Genomic DNA, 20,529 nt, shown 5'->3' on the forward strand with positions numbered 1-20,529 from the left:
TGGAAAGAAATAAAATTATACAACATCTACACTGAGAATACAAAACATTAGGAACACCTGCTCTTTCCATTGCAAAGACTGACCAGGTGAAAGGTATGATCCCCTATTGATGTCACCTGTTAAATCGGTGTAGATGAAGGGGAGAAGACAGGTTAAAAGAAGGAGTTTTCAGCCTCCAGACAATTGAGACGTGTGCCATTCAGAGAGTGAATTGACAAGACAAAAGATTGAAGTGCCTTTGAAAAGGGTATGGTAGTAGGTGCCAGGCGCACCAGTTTGAGTGTCAAAAACTGCAACGCTCTCAGGTTTTTCACACTCAGCAGTTTCCTGTGTGTTTCAAGAATGGTCCACCACCAAAAGGACATCCAGCAAACTTGACACAACTGTGGGAAGCATTGGAGTCAACATGGGCCAGCATCCCTGTGGAATGCTTGACACCTTGTAGAGTCCATTCGAGACACATTGAGGCTGTTCTGAGGGCAAAAGGGGATGCAACTCAATATTAGGAAGGTGTTCCTAATGTTCTGTACACGCAGTGTATATTCTCCTGAAAACAAATAGGCCTAGTGCATACTCAGGTTGTACAAGTGATGTACAACCTATTTTATATAACAACTGTGATCAAATCTTAAGACTGCCACAACTGTCTTTCTGATTCTGCCACAATACACTTGTCAATCTGGTTTATCATACACATCCCTATGAGACTGATACACAATCCACGTTTATAAATTGATAATAGTTATAGGGTTACCTCCTGCAACTGTTTGTCCCAGTCGTAGAAGACAGTGAGCAGGCTGTGGGTCATGGAGTAGGAGCTGTCGCCCTTCAGAGCCTGCAGGCTAGAGAAGGCCTGCCAACCCAGGGAGGGGCGCACTCGCATCACCTGGTCCACGCCCTCCTGCCCCCACCACAGCTGAAACACACACACGTGCACACAAACAAACATGCTCACACACACTCATTTTATATTGTCACAAATGAGTGTTCCATATCACACACGTTTGTAACACAAATACACGTAATTTCACAATGAATGAGCAAAAAAGTACTTCACACGGATATACCTCTTCGGTCTCTGTGACAAAGGTGAACTCTCCGTGGTAGGACAGAGTGAAATACTTGATCATCTGATCCAGAGGGAATCCATTAAAGAACAGGTAGCTCATCCCCTGGTCTTGACTGTTGGGAACCACAGACAAAAGATAGACAATGACCTTGTGCAAATATGACCTACCTACCTTCATGCAAGCATCATGCATGTACAGTTGAAGTCGGAAGTTTACATACACCTTAGCCAAAAACATTTAAACTCAGTTTTTCACAATTCCTGACATTTAATCCTAGTAAAAATTCCCTGTCTTAGGTCAGTTAGGATTACCACTTTATTTTAAGTATGTGAAATGTCAGAATAATAGTAGAGAGAATTATTTATTTCAGCTTTAACTTCTTTCATCACATTTCCAGTGGGTCAGAAGTTTACATACACTCAATTAGTATTTGGTAGCATTGCCTTTAAATTGTTTTACTTGGGTCAAACGTTTCGGGTACCCTTCCACAAGCTTCCCACAATAAGTTGGGTGAATTTTGGCCCATTCCTCCTGACAGAGCTGGTGTAACTGAGTCAGGTTTGTAGGCATCCTTGCTCGCACACGCTTTTTCAGTTCTGCCCACAAAATATTTATAGGATTGAGGTCAGGGCTTTGTGATGGCCACTCCAATACCTTGACTTTGTAGTCCTTAAGCTATTTTGCCACAATGTTGGAAGTATGCTTGGGGTCATTGTCCATTTGGAAGACCCATTTGCAACCAAGCTTTAACCTCCTGATTGATGTCTTGAGATGTTGCTTCAATATATCCACATAATTGTCCTTCCTCATGATCCCATCTATTTTGCGAAGTGCACCAGTCCCTCCTGCAGCAAAGCACCCCCACAACATGATGCTTCCACCCCAGTGCTTCACGTTTGGGATGGTGTTCTTCAGCTTGCAAGCTTCCCCCGTTTCCCTCCAAACATAACGATGGTCATTATGGCCAAACATTTCTATTTTTGACATTTCTCCAAAGAGTATGATCTTTTTCCCCATGTCCAGTTGCAAACCGTTGTGTGGCTTTTTTATGGCGGTTTTGGAGCAATGGCTTATTCCTTGCTGAGCGGTCTTTCAGGTTATGTCGATATAGGACTCGTTTTACTGTGGTTCTGGGATTGATTTGCACTTTTCGCACCAAAGTACGTTCATCTCTAGGAGACAGAACGCTTCTCCTTCCTGAGCGATATGACAGCTGCGTGGTCCCATGGTGTTTATACTTGCGTACTATTGTTTGTACAGATGCACGTGGTACCTTCAGGCGTTTGGAAATTGCTCGCAAGGATGAACCAGACTTGTGGAAGTAAAAAAAAAAAAAATCTGAGGTCTTGGCTGATTTCTTTTGATTTTCCCATGATGCCAAGCAAATACACACTGAGTTTGAAGGTAGGCCTTGAAATACATCCACAGGTACACCTCCAATTGAATCAAATTATGTCTATTAGCCTATCAGAAGCTTCTAAAGGCATGACATCATTTTCTGGAATATTCCAAGCTGTTTAAAGGCACAGTCAACTTAGTGTATGTAAACTTCTGACCCACTGGAATTGTGATACAGTGAATTATAAGTGAAATAATCTGTCTGTAAATAATTGTTGGAGAAATTACTTGTGTCATGCACAAAGTAGATGTCCTAACCGACTTGCCAAAACTATAGTTTGTTAACAAGAAATTTGTGGAGTGGTTGAAAAACTAGTTTTACTGACTCCAACCTAAGTGTATATAAACTTCCGACTTCAACTGTACCTGCGTTTACACACACATGCACCAGGGTTTCCGTTAGCCAGTAGTAGCTGGCTTTTGGCAGATAAAAAAAAATTATAAACTGAGAAATAAACTTGGCGTCATCTAATTGTCCGGGAGAAGAAAAAAATTGGCATTGCAAAATAATGCTTTTTAGCCTATTCATTTATGAAAATACCAGTTGATGTAAATATATTTGACCACTCAAACTTATAGGTCTATCGGTTAGTTTGCATAATTTAGTGGAATTAAATGGCCAGATGTATTTTCATTAGTCGTTATGATTATTATTTATCACACGTGCACAGCATACAGATAAGAGTTTAAGCTAAAAATCTGTTACAGCTTCTGTTGCAGCTGGAGTGAAACGCAATTTTTTTTTAAGCCCAATCATTGCGAGAACAATTCTAAATGAAATCGCATGTTAAAAACTGTTTTGATAGCCACAGCTAAAAAGAGCTACTATTTTTATTTCTCAACTGTAATTGAAGCACACTTCCAATTTGCCATTCAAGTGCATATAACGGTAGGCAGGCTTCAGAGCGTCACTGTCACGACTTCCGCCGAAGTCGGCTCCTCTCCTTGTTCGTTCGGCATTCGGCGTCACCGGCCTTCTAGCAATCGCCGCTCCATTTTCATTGTCCCATTTGTTTTGTCTTGTTCCCTGCACACCTGGTTTACATTCCCTAATTACACTGCTATATACAGTGGGGGGAAAAAGTATTTGATCCCCTGCTGATTTTGTACGTTTTCCGACTGACAAAGAAATTATCAGTCTATAATTTTAATGGTAGGTTTATTTGAACAGTGAGAGACAGAATAACAACAACAAAAAATCCAGTAAAACGCATGTCTAAAATGTTATAAATTGATTTGCATTTTAATGAGGGAAATAAGTATTTGACCCCTCTGCAAAACATGACTTAGTACTTGGTGGCAAAACCCTTGTTGGCAATCACAGAGGTCAGACGTTTCTTGTAGTTGGCCACCAGGTTTGCACACATCTCAGGAGGGATTTTGTCCCACTCCTCTTTGCAGATCTTCTCCAAGTCATTAAGGTTATGAGGCTGACGTTTGGCAACTCAAACCTTCAGCTCCCTCCACAGATTTTCTATGGGATTAAGGTCTGGAGACTGGCTAGGCTACTCCAGGACCTTAATGTGCTTCTTCTTGAGCCACTCCTTTGTTGCCTTGGCCGTGTGTTTTGGGTCATTGTCATGCTGGAATACCCATCCACGACCCATTTTCAATGCCCTGGCTGAGGGAAGGAGGTTCTCACCCAAGATTTGACAGTACATGGCCCCGTCAAATGATGCGGTGAAGTTGTCCTGTCCCCTTAGCAGAAAAACACCCCCAAAGCATAATGTTTCCACCTCCATGTTTGACGGTGGAGATGGTGTTCTTGGGGTCATAGGCAGCATTCCTCCTCCTCCAAACACGGCGAGTTGAGTTGATGCCAAAGAGCTCCATTTTGGTCTCAATCTGACCACAACACTTTCACCAGTTGTCCTCTGAATCATTCAGATGTTCATTGGCAAACTTCAGACGGGCATGTATATGTATTCTTGAGCAGGGGGACCTTGCGGGCGCTGCAGGATTTCAGTCCTTCACGGCGTAGTGTGTTACCAATTGTTTTCTTGGTGACTATGGTCCCAGCTGCCCTGAGATCATTGACAAGATCCCGTGTAGTTCTGGGCTGATTCCTCACCATTCTCATGCTCATTGCAACTCCACGAGGTAAGATCTTGCATGGAGCCCCAGGCCAAGGGATATTGACAGTTCTTTTGTGTTTCTTCCATTTGCGAATAATCACACCAAATGTTGTCACCTTCTCACCAAGCTGCTTGGCGATGGTCTTGTAGCCCATTCCAGCCTTGTGTAGGTCTACAATCTTGTCCCTGACATCCTTGGAGAGCTCTTTGATCTTGGCCATGGTGGAGAGTTTGGAATCTGATTGATTGATTGCTTCTGTGGACAGGTGTCTTTTATACAGGTAACAAGCTGCGGTTAGGAGCACACCCTTTTTTTAAATTTTTTTTATTTCACCTTTATTTAACCAGGCAAGTTGAGAACAAGTTCTCATTTACAATTGCGACCTGGCCAAGATAAAGCAAAGCAGTTCGACAACATACAAAAACACAGAGTTACACATGGAGTAAAACAACATACAATCAATGATACAGTAGAAAGAAATAAGACTATATACAATGTGAGCAAATGATGTGAGATAAGGGAGGTAAAGGCAAAAAAGGCCATGGTGGCAGAGTAAATAAAGTATAGCAAGTAAAACACTGGAATGGTAGATTTGTTATTTGAAGAAAGTTCAAAGTTAAAATATAAATATAAATAATATGGTGCAAAGGAGCAAAATAAATAAAATAAATAAATAAAGTAGGGGAAGAGGTAGTAGTTTGGGCTAAATTATAGATGGGCTATGTACAGGTGCAGTGATCTGGGAGCTGCTCTGAAAGCTGGTGCTTAAAGCTAGTGAGGGAGATAAGTGTTTCCAGTTTCAGAGATTTTTGTAGTTTGTTCCAGTCATTGGCAGCAGAGAACTGGAAGGAGAGACGACCAAAGGAGGAGTTGGCTTTAGGGGTGACCAGAGAGATATACCTGCTGGAGCGCGTGCTACAAGTGGGTGCTGCTATGGTGACCAGTGAGCGGAGATAAGGGGGAACTTTACCTAGCAGGGTCTTGTAGATGACCTGGAGCCAATGTATTTGGCGACGATTATGAAGCGAAGGCCAGCCAACGAGAGCGTACAGGTCGCAGTGGTGGGTAGTATATGGGGCTTTGGTGACAAAACGGATGGCACTGTGATAGACTGCATCCAGCTTGTTGAGTAGGGTATTGGAGGCTATTTTGTAAATGACATCGCCGAAGTCGAGGATTGGTAGGATGGTCAGTTTTACGAGGGTTAGTTTGGCAGCATGAGTGAAGGATGCTTTGTTGCGAAATAGGAAGCCAATTCTAGATTTAACTTTGGATTGGAGATGATTGATGTGAGTCTGGAAGGAGAGTTTACAGTCTAATCAGACACCTAGGTATTTGTAGTTGTCCACAAATTCTAAGTCAGAACCGTCCAGAGAAGTGATGCTGGACAGGCGGGCAGGTGCAGGCAGCGATCGGTTGAAGAGCATGCATTTAGTTTTACTTGTATTTAGGAGCAGTTGGAGACCACGGAAGGAGAGTTGTATGGCATTGAAGCTCGTCTGGAGGGTTGTTAACACAGTGTCCAAAGAAGGGCCAGAAGTCTACAGAATGGTGTCGTCTGCGTAGAGGTGGATCAGAGATTCACCAGCAGCAAGAGCGACATTATTGATGTATACAGAGAAAAGAGTTGGCCCAAGAATTGAACCCTGTGGTACCCCCATAGAGACTGCCAGAGGTCCGGACAGCAGGCCCTCCGATTTGACACACTGAACTCTATCAGAGAAGTAGTTGGTGAACCAGGCGACGCAATCGTTTGAGAAACCAAGGCTACTGAGTCTGCCGATGAGGATGTGGTGATTAACAGAGTCAAAAGCTTTGGCCAGGTCAATGAATACGGCAGCACAGTATTGTTTCTTATCGATGGCGGTTACGATGTCGTTTAGGACCTTGAGCGTGGCTGAGGTGCACCTATGACCAGCTCTGAAACCAGATTGCATAGCGGAGAGGGTGCGGTGGGATTCGAAATGGTCAGTAATCTGTTTGTTGACTTGGCTTTCGAAGACCTTAGAAAGGCAGGGTAGGATGGTTATAGGTCTGTAGCAATTTGGGTCAAGAGTGTCACCTCCTTTGAAGAGTGGGATGACAGCAGCTGCTTTCCAATCTATGGGAATCTCAGACGACACGAAAGAGAGGTTGAACAGGCTAGTAATAGGGGTTGCAATAATTTCGGCAGATAATTTTAGAAAGAAAGGGTCCAGATTGTCAAGCCCAGCTGATTTGTAGGGGTCCAGATTTTGCAGCTTTTTTTGAACTTCAGCTGAATGGATTCGGTAGAAGGAGAAATGGGGGAGGCTTGGGCGAGTAGCTGTGGGGGGTGCAGTGCTGTTGAATGCAGTAGGGGTAGTTAGGTGGAAAGCATGGCCAGCCGTAGAAAAATGCTTATTGAAATTCTCAATTATAGTGGGCTTATCGGTGGTGACAGAGTTTCCTATCATCAGTGCAGTGGGCAGCTGGGAGGAGGTGTTGTTATTCTCCATGGACTTTACAGTGCCCCAGAACTTTTTAGAGTTTGAGTTGCAGGAAGCAAATTTCTGTTTGAAAAAGCTAGCCTTGGCGTTTCTAACTGCCTGTGTGTATTGGTTTCTAACTTCCCTGAAAAGTTGCATATCGCGGGGGCAGTTCGATGCTAATGCAGAACGCCACAGGATATTTTTGTGTTGGTTAAGGGCAGTCAGGTCTGGGGAGAACCAAGGGCTATATCTGTTCCTGGTTCTAAATTTCTTGAAAGGGGCATGCTTATTTAAGATGGTGAGGAAGGCATTTAAAAAAAATAACCAGGCATCCTCTACTGACGGGATGAGGTCAATATCCTTCCAGGATACCAGGGCCAGGTCGAATAGAAAGGCTTGCTCGTTGAAATGTTTCAGGGAGCGTTTGACAGTGATGAGTGGAGGTCGTTTGACCGCTGACCCATTACGGGTGCAGGCAGTGATCGCTGAGATCTTGGTTGAAAACAGCAGAGGTGTATTTAGAGGGCACGTTGGTTAGGATGATATCTATGAGGGTGCCAGTGTTTGCGGCTTTGAGGTTGTACCTGGTGGGTTCATTAATAATTTGTGTGAGATTGAGGGCATCAAGCTTGGATTGTAGGATGGCTGGGGTGTTAAGCATGTCCCAGTTTAGGTCACCTAGTAGCACTTTAAGAGTGTGCTCCTAATCTCAGCTCGTTACCTGTATAAAAGACACCTGGGAGCCAGAAATCTTTCTGATTGAGAGGGGGTCAAATACTTATTTCCCTCATTAAAATGCAAATCAATTTATAACATTTTTGACATGCGTTTTTTCTCTATATTTTTGTTGTTATTCTGTCTCTCACTGTTCAAATAAACGTACCATTAAAATGATAGACTGATCATTTCTTTGCCAATGGGCAAACGTACAAAATCAGCAGGGGATCAAATACTTTTTCCCCCCACTGTATTCCTCTGTTCCCCCTCCATGTCTTTGTGTGGAATTGTTTTGTGTTGTTTTGTGTTTTATGTGACGCGCCAGGCTGGTTTTCCATGATCCGTGTTTATTTCACGAAGCATGTTTATTTGGTAAACTATAGCTTTTGTGACTGTTTTCGCGCTTTGCACTTTTGCCATTTTGCTGGAGGTTTTGACGCAGTTGCGTCCGTCTGCTGTTTGCTCCTGCCTAAATAAAGTGTACGCCTGTTCACAACTCTCTGCTCTCCTGCACCTGACTTCGCTACCAGTACGCACACCCGTGACAGTCACACACCACTTTGCAATGAGCTGGAGGCAATATGCATTTTGAAAACATACAGTTAATTATTTGAAACCTGATCATTTTACTACATATTATGAGGCATGTTCACCTTGCTTCAAAGCAGCCTAGCCAAAACACAACCAAACATGGGAGGTCATTATTTCATAGACTTCTATATGCCATTGAAACAAGTAGCCCATTTCTCTCATGTTCTATTGGTTTTCAAATCAACTTTCTTTCATTATCCAGTAGACAAAGGCCCAATCCTGCGCATTGCTCTGCTTATAATGTGAAGAAATAATTGTTTATCAACATTTTAAGCGAAACATTCTGAGCTGTTGCATCAGCCTCATGGCTTATTTTGATTTTCTTTGCCTAGGCCTACTGGTTATATGAATGTGGGATCTATCATCCCAGAGCCTGTTTGGAATGGGCTATTTCTTTCTCGTACAGAACGACAAGCTGACCAATAGAATAGGTCAACTTTTCTACTATGGGGGATAATAGATTGACATAGACTAGTGATTTTGCTGTTCATTAGGCCTAACGTTACTCGTCATTTTATTCTAAAATCGGAATTGTTAAGTACGCACGCAGTTGCATCATCGAGATGCATATTCTGTTAAGATTAATTAAGTTGACATTTTAGTCATTTAGCAGATGCTCTTATCTAGTTAGTGCATTCATCTAAAGACAGCTAGGTGGGACAAACACATCACAGGCATAGAAAGTAAATTCTTCCTCAAAGTAGAGTCAGAGCTAGAAGGGGGACGGACGCTCAAGGTGAGGAGGAGGATTATTTAAGGTACTGCTAGAAGAGGTAGGGTTTCAGGGGTGTTCGGAAGATGGGAAGGGACTCTGCTGTCTTAGCATCAGGGGGAAGCTGGTTCCACCATTGGGGTACCAGGACAGAGAAGAGCTTGGACTGGGCTGAGCGGGAGCTGCCCTCCCCTAGGGGTGGGAGGGCCAAGAGACCTAAGGTGGCAGAACAGAGTTCTTGGGTTGGGGTGTAGGGTTTCAGCAGAGCCTGAAGGCAGGGATGGGCAATTCCTCTTGCTGTTCCGTAGGTAAGCACCATGGTCTTGTAGTGAATGCGAGCTTCGACTGGAAGCCAGTGGAGTGTGCAGAGGAGCGGGGTGACATGAGAACTTGGGAAGGTTGAAAACCAGGTGGGCTGCAGCACTCTGGATAAGTTGCAGGAGTTTGATGGCACAAGCGGGGAGCCCAACCAACAGCGAGTTGCAGTAGTGCAGACGGGAGAGGACAAGTGTCTAGATTAGGACTTTCGCCGCTTCCTGTGTGAGGTACGGTCGTACTCTACGGATGTTGTAGAGCATGAACCTGCAGGACCGAGTTACTGCTTTGATGTTTGCAGAAAACGACAAGGTGTTGTCCAGGGTCACGCCAAGGTTCTTTGCACTCTGGGAGGGCGACACTGTGGAGTTGATTTCTGTCATTCTTAGAACCGTGGGTGTCCGGTAAATTAAAATACTGCTAGCCAAATGTCCGGCGCCACATTTTCCTAATGGAAACCCTTAAACGAACGTTATGCACACACTTATGCTACTTTCTAGCCTTTATTTCAGAGGCTGTTTTAGTTGTGTGTGCTCACAGTCCTGTTGCTCAAATCTATAGCTATATGAACCCTAAATGTAAGCTAGCCTCTCTCTCTCTCTCTTACACACACACAGCTGAATACCCACGAGCAGAGCAGAGCGTTGCCCCAGATGTAGAGGATGGCACTGATGGGGTTGAACACCATGCCCCTCAAGTGCAGAGTCACTGTGACATTCTCCTGAGTCTTGGTCACCACCGTGAACGAGTCTCCACTGCCTGCACAAACACACTCTGTTACTCACCCTAATGCAAAACAAGTCAATATTTCACATAATATAATACATAATATTAATGTGTTAATGGGGTCGCTCAATAGTTTAGCTTCCTCGCTCAAGAGTTCACACTGGTACTCAATCTCGCATCCTCTGTCTTGCAAACACACGTGACCGTCCTCTGGAAACACCTTAGCCAGCTACACCACCGAAAAGCTAGCGGATGGGGGTATTTCAACCTGAGGAGTGAGTTTAAACCAACTCAACTTAGTTACAAAACGCAAAACATATATAAGAGGGGCAGAAAATACCTTTTGGAATATACTTCGGCAAGGTGTCGCCGAGATGGAAATTATTGTCTGCAAAGACCAGAAACAGTCTTATTATTACATGTCCTACTTCTCACACCATTCTGTTACATTGAAATTATAGTGTGCAGACTTTCAGGCTTCAAAGTTTCTGTAAATCATCTGAAATAACATGTTACTACTGTACCTAATATGAGGAGGTGGTAGGAGTGGGCCTGTTTATTGTCCGGTAGCAGTTCGAGGAGAACCAAGTCAATCAGGTGGTTGTGGGAAGAATCCTGGGCTGCCCATTTGACCTGGCAGGCTTTACCTGAGGATAATATACACATGAGGGGTGAATCTAAACAGCTCAGACCTGGGTTCAAATACTACTTGAATTCATTCAAATACTTTCAGCGTTTGCTTGAGCTCAAAATGGGCAGGTTTAGCACCTTTGTAACTATTCTATTGGTTAATTAAGCCAGGCAAGTTCAATCAAGCACAGATAAAGTATTTCAAATTATTTAAAATACAATTTTACCCAGGTCTGCAGACAGTGTACAATAATATCACAACACAATTATCAGTTAGCCTACATTAGACAGTTGTGTATAGTACTACAAAAAACCTTAATATAAAACATTCATGGTAATTCATGGAAAATATGTTGGCTGGTGAACTCACTGTTCATAAACTCGCAAGCAGTGCTGCCCTTGGAGTCTAGCAACTGAGTAAACGTCACATCCCCGTCTGTTGGGGAAATTGAACCGTGGAAAATAATAAGAGAAGTAAAGACTAAGAGAATTGTGTGATAAGAAAAAAACAGAAGGAAATCCCAAATAAGAGACAGCTAAGCACACAGCCTGAGTAAAAAAAAATCATCATATCTGACAGCAGATGAAAGCCAGAGGTTTGGGACTGACTGGCTGACTGATTCATTGTTTGACTAATTGACTGGCTGCCTGCTTGAATAACTAACTAACTGACTGACTGACTGACCGTAGACCTGGGCCCTGTAGAGGGTGCCCTTCTGCCAGCCTCCTCCCAGGATGTAGAAGTACTCGGTATCGTGGTACGGGATGAACACAGGCACCATGCGGGACACGCACACTGTGCGCAGCACCTGTTGCCACGCCTCTGACACAGGGTAGAGAGAGGGGGATACGGAGTTTTAATGGAGCTATGTATAGTTTTGTTAGTGGATCTGATTGCTATGGCCACAAAGAGATTTTGTGTCCAAAATTTTGCCACAGTTTTTTTTCAATGTGAGTCATCCGTTGACAGTCTTTTTACGTATGCAGCTTATCCAAAAATAGTTGCGTTGTTTAACTTGATGGACAGAAACATACAATTCATGAATGAATACCCAATTTAATCTGTGTTCATGCGTCTCTAGGTGCCGTAGTCTCAATTTGAGAATCAACTGTGCAATTTCTAGGACAAAGTCTAGGACAAAAAGGCTTCTCAACAGTTTTTACCCCAAGCCATAAGACTCCTGAACAGGTAATCAAATGGCTACCTGGACTATTTGCATTGTGTGCCCCCCCCAACCCCTCTTTTTAGGCTGCTGCTACTCTCTGTTTATCATATATGCATAGTCACTTTAACTATAAATTCATGTACATACTACCTCAATTGGGCCGACCAACCAGTGCTCCCGCACATTGGCTAACCGGGCTATCTGCATTGTGTCCCACCCACCACCCACCAACCCCTCTTTTACGCTACTGCTACTCTCTGTTCATCATATATGCATAGTTACTTTAACCATATCTACATGTACATACTACCTCAACCAGCCTGACTAACCGGTGTCTGTATGTAGCCTCACTACTTTTATAGCCTCGCTGCTGTATATAGCCTGTCTTTTTACTGTTGTTTTATTTCTTTACCTACCTATTGTTCACCTAATACCTTTTTTGCACTATTGGTTAGAGCCTGTAAGTAAGCATTTCACTGTAAGGTCTACACCTGTTGTATTCGGCGCACGTGACAAATAAACTTTGATTTGATTTATTCTGTGGACACAGGGGACAGAGATTCCAGATTTCATGTTCCAGTGTGTAAGCAGGGTGAATGGGAGCCAGCATTGTCTGATGGTGCGCTGGTACCTGAGGGCGGGGCTCTTAGAGGCAGCAGAGAGAAGTTGCCCACGAAGCGGTGCAGCAGCTGGTTCTGGCGGATGAACAGGGAGCTCTCTGTGGAGATTGCCTCCAAGATCATGGAGGAGAACTCCACCTGGGGGCAGTTCAGGGAGCCCGCCCAACAGCTCTCGATGCCCACCTAAGTGTAAACCGTTTGGACACACATGCATACCAGGGTGGGAGTCAATTCCATATAAATTCAGGTAGTAAACTGAAATTACAATGTTTTTTTTATGGAGAAGCATTCAGGAAAATTGGAATTGAAATGGACTAAAATGAAACGTTTGCTTGAGCCTGCTTGGTGTGACAGATGGGCAGGGTTTGCACTTTAGGGACTATTCCATTAGTTCCATTGCACCATGCAAGCTCAATCAAGCACAACTAAAGCATTCAAATAATTTCAGCTTTTTGTATAGTTTATTATTGGGAGTATATGAAACAAAAATATCAAATGTAAACGTTTCCTACGTTGTAGGAGTTGCATCTATTTTGCTCTGTTCTGGGACAACGTGGACCGGCCCAATTTCCAATGCAACAACTGTTTTCTTGCGGAGGACTACAATCCCCCAGCCTCAGGGTATTCTACTGATTCACTTGGGTCCACCATGTCCCACTTCCCATTGGTCATCGAGGGATCTCCCAAACCTATCGAATCGCAACAGTGGCCAAACCTCTACGGACAATAAATATACTTAATCGGCTATTATCGTTTTACATGAATTATCCCAATGCGAGTTATCCAGAGTTTCCTGTATTCCTGACTAAGTTAACCATTGAACATTTCTCCTCTATTTTTATTCCCCTCGCTGTCTGAGTTCTGACAGCCCTGGGAAACTCCAGTCCTCGGGGGCCTGATTGGTGTCACACTTTTCCCTACTTTGCCCCCCCTAGCAAACACAGCTGATTAAACTAATTGCATTGTAAACTGAAGATCATGATTAGTTGATTATTGGAGTCAGGTGTGTTAGCTGGGACTGGCCCCAGAGGACTGGAGTTGCCCAGGCTGGTGCCTTGCAGATAAACATGCACCTTTTAAACAATAGAGTTAAGAACAAATCAAACCTTTGGTATTTATTTGATATTTCAGAGCTTATTCACAAGAGGAACCAAGCCTCGGCCAAAGCTAGGAAAACTGACCCTCTCTGATTGGCAATATTTCAGACAACTCAGAAACAGTTGTACTATCTTAATTAAGAAAGCTGAATCCAACTACTTGTTAAGCTCTATTTCTGACTCTGCTGCTGATTCTTATAAATTCGTGAAAAAAATGTATTTGCTGAAGTGTGCAAATTCCTCCCCTTCTCTGCCTAAGCAAGTTCTGTCAGACTCGGGCATCATTACAATAAATGTTTTTGATGCTTTTAATCATAATTGTATATTTTAATTTGAGGATTATTTTATAGCCATGGGCCTGATTTCCCAAAAGCATCTTCAGGCTAAGTTCATCATTAGAACCTTCGTAGGAGCATCGTTAAATCTCAGAGCTGTTTCCCAAAACCATCGTAATTAACGTTGCACTTGAAAGCGCTCGTAATCTAACACCTGCCTCAGACTAGAACAGCTAAGTGCGTCATTAGATATTTTTTGCCCTCCTGTGTCACTTTATATACAGAAGATCTCCACTAAACATTGAATCACATGGCTTATCCACCTCTCTGTGACCGCTTATACCTTCAGAACAAAGTTAATTACAAAATACAAATACATAGTTGCCAATGTCTTTGCAATTCATACAAACAAGCGACATATAAAAAAAGATGCTTCAAATTAAAACAGATGACTGCATTCAAATATAAATAGCCTATGTTCAATCAATTGAGTTCTATGTTTCTACTTGTATGCTACTGTCTGTAATTTGTCTCAATATATTTCATGAAGTGTAGCCTAACATGTGCATAATGATGTTCCAAATCTTGATTTAGTGCATTATTATAGGGCAGTGGTTCCCAAAATTTTTATAGTCCCGTACCCCTTCAAACATTCAACCTCCAGAGTCAGCGCACTCTCAAATTTTGTTTTTTGCCAACATTGTAAGCCTGCCACACACTATACAATACATTTATTAAACATAAGAATGAGTGTGAGTTTTTGTTACAACCTGGCTCGTGGGAAGTGACAAAGAGCTCTTATAGGACCAGTGCACAAATAATAATAATCAATAATTTTGCTCTTTATTTAACCATCTTACATATAAAACCTAATTTGTTCATCGAAAATTGTGAATAACTCACCACAGGTTAATAAGAAGGGTGTGCTTGAAAGGATGCACATAACTCTGCATTGTTGGGTTGTATTAGAGTCTCAATCTTAAATCATTTCCCACACACAGTCTGTGCCTGTATTTAGTTTTCATGCTAGTGAGGGCCGAGAATCCACTCTCACATAGGTACGTGGTTGCAAAGGGCATCAGTGTCTTAACAGCACGATTTGCCAAGGCAGGATACTCTGAGCGCAGCCCAATCCAGAAAACTGTCAGTGGCTTCTGATTAAATAAATTTTTCACAGAACCGCTTGTTGCAATTTCGATGAGGCTCTCTTGTTCAGATATCGGTAAGTGGACTGGAGGCAGGGCATGAAAGGAATAAAGAATCCAGTTGTTAGTGTCATCCGTTTCGGGAAAGTACCTGTGTAATTGCGCACCCAACTCACTCAGGTGCTTTGCTATATCACATTTGACATTGTCCATAAGCTTGAGTTCATTTGCACACAAAAAAAATCATACAATGATGGAAAGACCTGTGTGTTGTCCTTGTTAATGCAGACAGAAAGACCTCCAAATTCTTAATCATAGCCTCAATTTTGTCCCGCACATTGAATATAGCTGCGGAGAGTCCCTGTAATCCTATATTCAGATCATTCAGGCGAGAAAAAACATCACCCAGATAGGCCAGTCGTGTGAGAAACACGTCATCATGCAAGCGGCCAGACAAGTGAAAATGATGGTCAGTAAAGAAAACTTTAAGCTCTTGTGTCAATACTTTGCTCCGTGATAACCAGCACACTTCTATATGTTGTAAAAGCGTTACATGGTCACTGCCAATATCATTGCATAGTGCAGAAAATACATGAGAGTTCAGGGGCCTTGCTTTAACAAAGTTGGTAACCAGTTATAGGGTAAGCATTATAATAAGCCGCATCAATATTTGCAGCCATAGGTGATAATATATTTCTAGGAGCTGATCCATCATCAGTATTGTAGAATAATTTGAATGTTAAGATTTTAATGGAGAAAGCTGAACCGAGAACAGGGTTGTCTTTCTTTTGATCCTATCAGTATCGACATGCATCAATATGTATGTTACATCTTCAGCCGTTGTAGGAAAGATGCATAGTTAAAACACTCGTAAACCTAAGTTCCATCGCTATCGGGATACCGGGCCCTGGTCAGTCAGTTTGTTGTTCCCAGCCTCTAGCTGACTTGATTGAAAACTCCTCAACTACTAGTGAATCTGTGTTTTCATTTCAACAAGTTACTACCTGTGATGTGCTAACTGCCTTGCTTAAGATTGATATTACATAACCTACTGGTGTTGATATGCTTGACCCGTATTTACTGCAGGTTTCCAGCCCCTTGATTGCAGAATCATTAACCATTTTTTATTTGACGATCATATCTGGTTTTATCCCGAGCGTTTGGAAGGCGACCCAGATATGATGGTGACCCATCAGAACAAAATAATTACCACCCTCTCTCTAAATTTTATTGCCTAGCAAAAATATTAGAAACTCTGATCAACTCTCAGCTAAGATCATTCCTATCTACAAAATGTATTTTAAGAGTTCCTCAATCTGGCTTCAGGCAGCACTATCTCTGCTGGTTATAAATGATCTAGTTAACTGTATGGACAAAAGGCAACATTGTGCTGCCCTTTTCATTGACCTGTAAAAGTCCTTTGACACTGTTGACCACTCATTTTTCATTAAAAAGGTTGTCCAAAATTGGTCTGGATGAGGCTGCATGTAATTGGTTTAAAAACTACCTGACTGACAGGACACAATGTGTATTTTCTGATGGTGTTATGTCAGGTTTCCTTGATATTACAAAAGGTGTCCCACAGGGGTTGATTTTAGGCAATGTACTTTTTACTATCTATATAAACAATATTGGTTTGTCTGTAAAAAATTGTAACTGTCACTTGTATGCGGGCAATATTGTTGTGTATTCTATTGCCCTTTCTGTTAACCAGGCTCTATCTGAACTTCATTGTTTTACAGAAAACATTTGACCTTAAACTAGTTTTGAAATCGGGTAAAACTAAGTATATGTTGTTTTCTAGAACGGATAGAGATGACGCCAATGACTTAAGCATATGTACTTTGGATGGGGTCCACATTATCGTGTCCCAGCTTACAAATGTCTGGGCATCTGAAAAGACAAATTGTCTTTTAAAAAGCATATTGAGGAGTAAGTTAAGAAGCTTAGAATAAAAATTGGCTTCTTCTATAGAAATAGGTAATGCCTCTTGCTTAATAGTAGAAAGCAGATAATTCAGTCAACAAGAGTTGTGTAAATCAGCTTTTAGATTTTTTTTTTCACCTTACTTGTGGAATAATCTACAAAGCTCTCCAAAATTGGATGATTTGGTGCCTCTATAGCAATTTAGGCAGCTGATTGAGGGATTTTTTGACGAAGAATGTGTTTGCCTTCCATGAATGTATTTTTGTATCTCTGTTTTGCATAATGTATTGTATTGACTTTTATTTTTGTAATTACAGGGCTAATCTGCAAAAGAGACCTTGGTCTCAGCATGACTCCCTGACAAAATAGATTTAACTTTTTTCAAATGCTATTTGAACCCAGGTCTGCTGGGTACACAGTACTACACACTCACACAAACAGTCAATGAGCCTGCATCTATTCACCATGTGTCTGGTTTTACCTCGATGGGGGAGGTGTGCTGGAACTCTGTGGCGGTCATCAGAACAGCCTTAAAGCCAGGAATACCAGGGAGGATGAGGACGGGAGAACTCTGCACCACCGCCCACAGAGGGCGAGAGGGACTGCCCAAAACCATCATGTCCTCCAGTGCTGGCATCTATAGACATACGAACAGAGAGAGATAGAAAGAGCAGAGCACTGTATATACATATTAAATATCATAAATCATAAATAATCTATACTTTAACAATTACTCGTGGATAATCAACTTCAATATATTTTTGTTTACATCTCTTTAAAAATCCTTCCTTCAGAAGACACCTAGTGCAAAACTTTTTCGCACCATTTTCACACAAAACCACCCACACATCTACAGAATGTCTATTAGCTTAATTTTCTCTCCTTCCTCCTCTCCCTCTTTGTGGATCTGTCTGTCCCTCACCTCCGTACCAAAGGAGATCTCCGTCTCCCCTCTGTCAGTGGTGCGCACATAGCCATTAACATTCACTGCAAAGCTGCTCACACAAACACAGACACAGCATGCAGTTCAGCAGTCATGTAGAGAGAGGGTCATGATCTTGGTTCTGGCCCTGAATGCTGATTGGCTGACAGCCATGGTATATCAGACCGTACACCACGGGTATGACAAAACATTTATTTTTACTGCTCTAATTATGTTGGTAACCAGTTTATAATAGCAATAAGGCACCTCGGGGGTTTGTGGTATATGGCCAAAATATACAAGGCTAAGGGCTGTGTCCAGGCACTCCGCGATGCGTTGTGCATAAGAAAAGCCCTTAGCCGTGGTATATTGGCCATATACCATACTCCCTCGTGCCTTATTGCTTAATAGCCATACCCCCAAAAATATTTTCTAGATGAGAATTGAATAGTAAACTTTTAAGTGTGGCTGATTTGACATCCTGTAAAGTGAAGCAAGTACATGACCAACGCTAGGCAGGCACTGTGTGGTATAGGCCTATGTATGCGTGCACATTTAAATAAACAAACAGTTGTCACTGACCTTCTCTCAGGCACCAGTTGACCCTGGCCATTTGACACCACTTGAACCCTGTATACTACCGACCCATTAAGGATGGGCATGGGAGCATACCAACCCAGCTGGCACAGGTCGCTGTCACAGGGCACTGCAGAGGGAAACACACACACTTGATGTTCCTGACCGGGAGCACAAATGAACATGAGTGAATTCCACTCTACAAACAGACCACACATGTAGCACATACAGCTGTAAGCTCATAAAAACTTGGCCTAGTTCAAATGAACATACAAGACAAAACTGACACACATGCGCACACACCACTGTCCAGCAGGGGGGCTGTGGTGAGGATGATCTGCAGTCTCTGCGATTTGAGGCGGATGGGGTGGACGGGTTCCTGGAAGGTCAGGACTACATTGGGGGTCAACCCTGTGAGAAGGGCCTCCAGAATGGCACGCTTAGAAGACTCCTGTTCGAACAAACATATAGATTCTTCTTCTAGTCAATGTGTTTGCATTCAAAATAAGTCATATTAAAGGATGTAAGAGGTGTTATGTTACCTTTGAACCACACAGTAGGTCTATGCGTAGGTAGTAAGGGAAGCCAAGGTAACTCTGCAGAACAGAAACTGTGCAGTTAACCAGTGAAGAATCTTCCTCTAGTTACACAGTATAAATCTCAACCACTGTACTTCGACTGGGTTGGAAACTCACAGTGGTACTCTCCTGGGTATTGACTGGCTGGTCAGTCAGAGTCTTTATAATGTCCTGAACCTTGGTGCTGAACTGCTGCACCTCTATGCCTCCTGACAGGGTGGTCAGAGGACTCTCAAAGTTACAGGTTGAAATGCGGTTGAGGGGGTCACCGATTTCACAAAGACTGACACCCCATTCACACACTCCTCTAGCTGCTCCTCCTAATCCACTTCCACACAGAAGGCTCAGAATGAGGGTGACCTGGATGGTCCACATTTCTAAAATGGACAAAACCAAAAAACAATGTTGATATTTGGGTGAAATTAAATTCAACTTTGCTAGCAAGTTAACCGTTAGCTAACAAATAGTGGACTACAAAAATCTACCCAGGTGGTTAGTTATATAAGATCATAAAAGCATGAGAGTAAAAGTAGCTGGCTAGCTACTTACTGCAAACGTAATTTTTTTCACCAATTTAACATTATTGTGTACTGTAACGTTAGCTAGATAACGTTAGCTAACTATGCATTAGTTAGCTAGCTCGCATTGAGTAACGTTAGACATGAACGTCACCAAAACTTTTGACAAAAGTCAAATTCAATCAAAATACTTAGCTAATTCGCGAATTTGTTTCAACATCTGAGTATATAGTTTACACCTGTAGCTAGCTTAACAGTTATGAATAGAAAAAGAAAGAGCCTACTTTTCACTCAATTGGGGACAACGGACATTCCCTCATGCCATGGCCTCATCAAGCAAATCAGATACGCACATTAAAACGACACTGTTGTGTATGGAAGGAAACCCATTCCAGCCACCAATTTATAAGATGTATTTAAAAAAAAATACTATCTTAATTTGAGATACGTATGTAAAAATGTTGAGATACTATTAAAAAAAATCGAGATACTAACTCGACATTTTGAAAGAACAAACTGGATATGTTTCTTCATTTGTAGCATTATGTGGAGATTTATTTTGATCTATCATTGCAGAGAACAGCACAACAGGGCCACTGGCAAACATATGGTGAACTGGTATTTGCCCCAACACTTTAGATTAGGTTTAATAAACACAAAAGCGCTGAAAAGAGGGAACAAGTACTGTTGTTTAGTCTGTTTTGCCTCATGACTTGTCAACTCATGCACAATTAATCTGTGCTTCAGTCTGATTAAGTGTAGCCTACTGATAACAACCACAACTGTAGGTAGCCTAGAGAAGCCTATGCAGTCTTATCCCCTGTGGCCAGGGGAAACGAAGTGGTAACGCCATGTATTTATAGACCATAAGCTATGTATTTATCAACTATTTATCAACTATTTATAGAACACGTGAATGTGATCAAATTTTGATTATATTCAAACTTTGGGTGATTAGGCTACCTAGACCTTATGAATCCAAAATTATTGTCTGGAATTAATCAACACAATAGCAGTTGTG

At 42.2% G+C, this 20,529-nt stretch overlaps 1 protein-coding gene across 6 annotated transcripts in view; it reads right to left on the reverse strand.

The window, feature by feature from the left end:
* Positions 1-19,869, reverse strand: part of LOC115154148 (cation channel sperm-associated protein subunit gamma) — a 30,904-nt gene extending 11,035 nt beyond the window's left edge. For 3 of the 6 annotated variants that reach the window (XM_029700084.1, XM_029700081.1, XM_029700085.1), the window contains exons 1-15: positions 19,793-19,869; positions 19,108-19,367; positions 18,955-19,008; positions 18,716-18,863; positions 18,419-18,542; positions 17,837-17,909; positions 17,396-17,551; positions 12,483-12,654; positions 11,371-11,508; positions 11,056-11,121; positions 10,580-10,702; positions 10,396-10,443; positions 9,959-10,088; positions 1,068-1,182; positions 755-916 (exon numbers count right to left, since the gene is read on the reverse strand). In XM_029700084.1, coding sequence (XP_029555944.1) covers positions 755-916; positions 1,068-1,182; positions 9,959-10,088; positions 10,396-10,443; positions 10,580-10,702; positions 11,056-11,121; positions 11,371-11,508; positions 12,483-12,654; positions 17,396-17,551; positions 17,837-17,909; positions 18,419-18,542; positions 18,716-18,863; positions 18,955-19,008; positions 19,108-19,365 — 1,767 coding nt within the window. In that variant the 5' untranslated portion in view covers positions 19,366-19,367; positions 19,793-19,869. Of the gene's footprint in view, positions 1-754; positions 917-1,067; positions 1,183-9,958; positions 10,089-10,395; positions 10,444-10,579; positions 10,703-11,055; positions 11,122-11,370; positions 11,509-12,482; positions 12,655-17,395; positions 17,552-17,836; positions 17,910-18,418; positions 18,574-18,715; positions 18,864-18,954; positions 19,009-19,107; positions 19,772-19,792 lie in introns of those variants that run through there. The other 3 variants (XM_029700082.1, XM_029700086.1, XM_029700087.1) reach the window with 3 other exon arrangements.
* Positions 19,870-20,529: the final 660 nt, after the last annotated feature.

This window comes from Salmo trutta, chromosome 19, assembly GCF_901001165.1.
Source record: "Salmo trutta chromosome 19, fSalTru1.1, whole genome shotgun sequence".
In the NCBI taxonomy this organism is placed as follows: Eukaryota; Metazoa; Chordata; class Actinopteri; order Salmoniformes; family Salmonidae; genus Salmo; species Salmo trutta.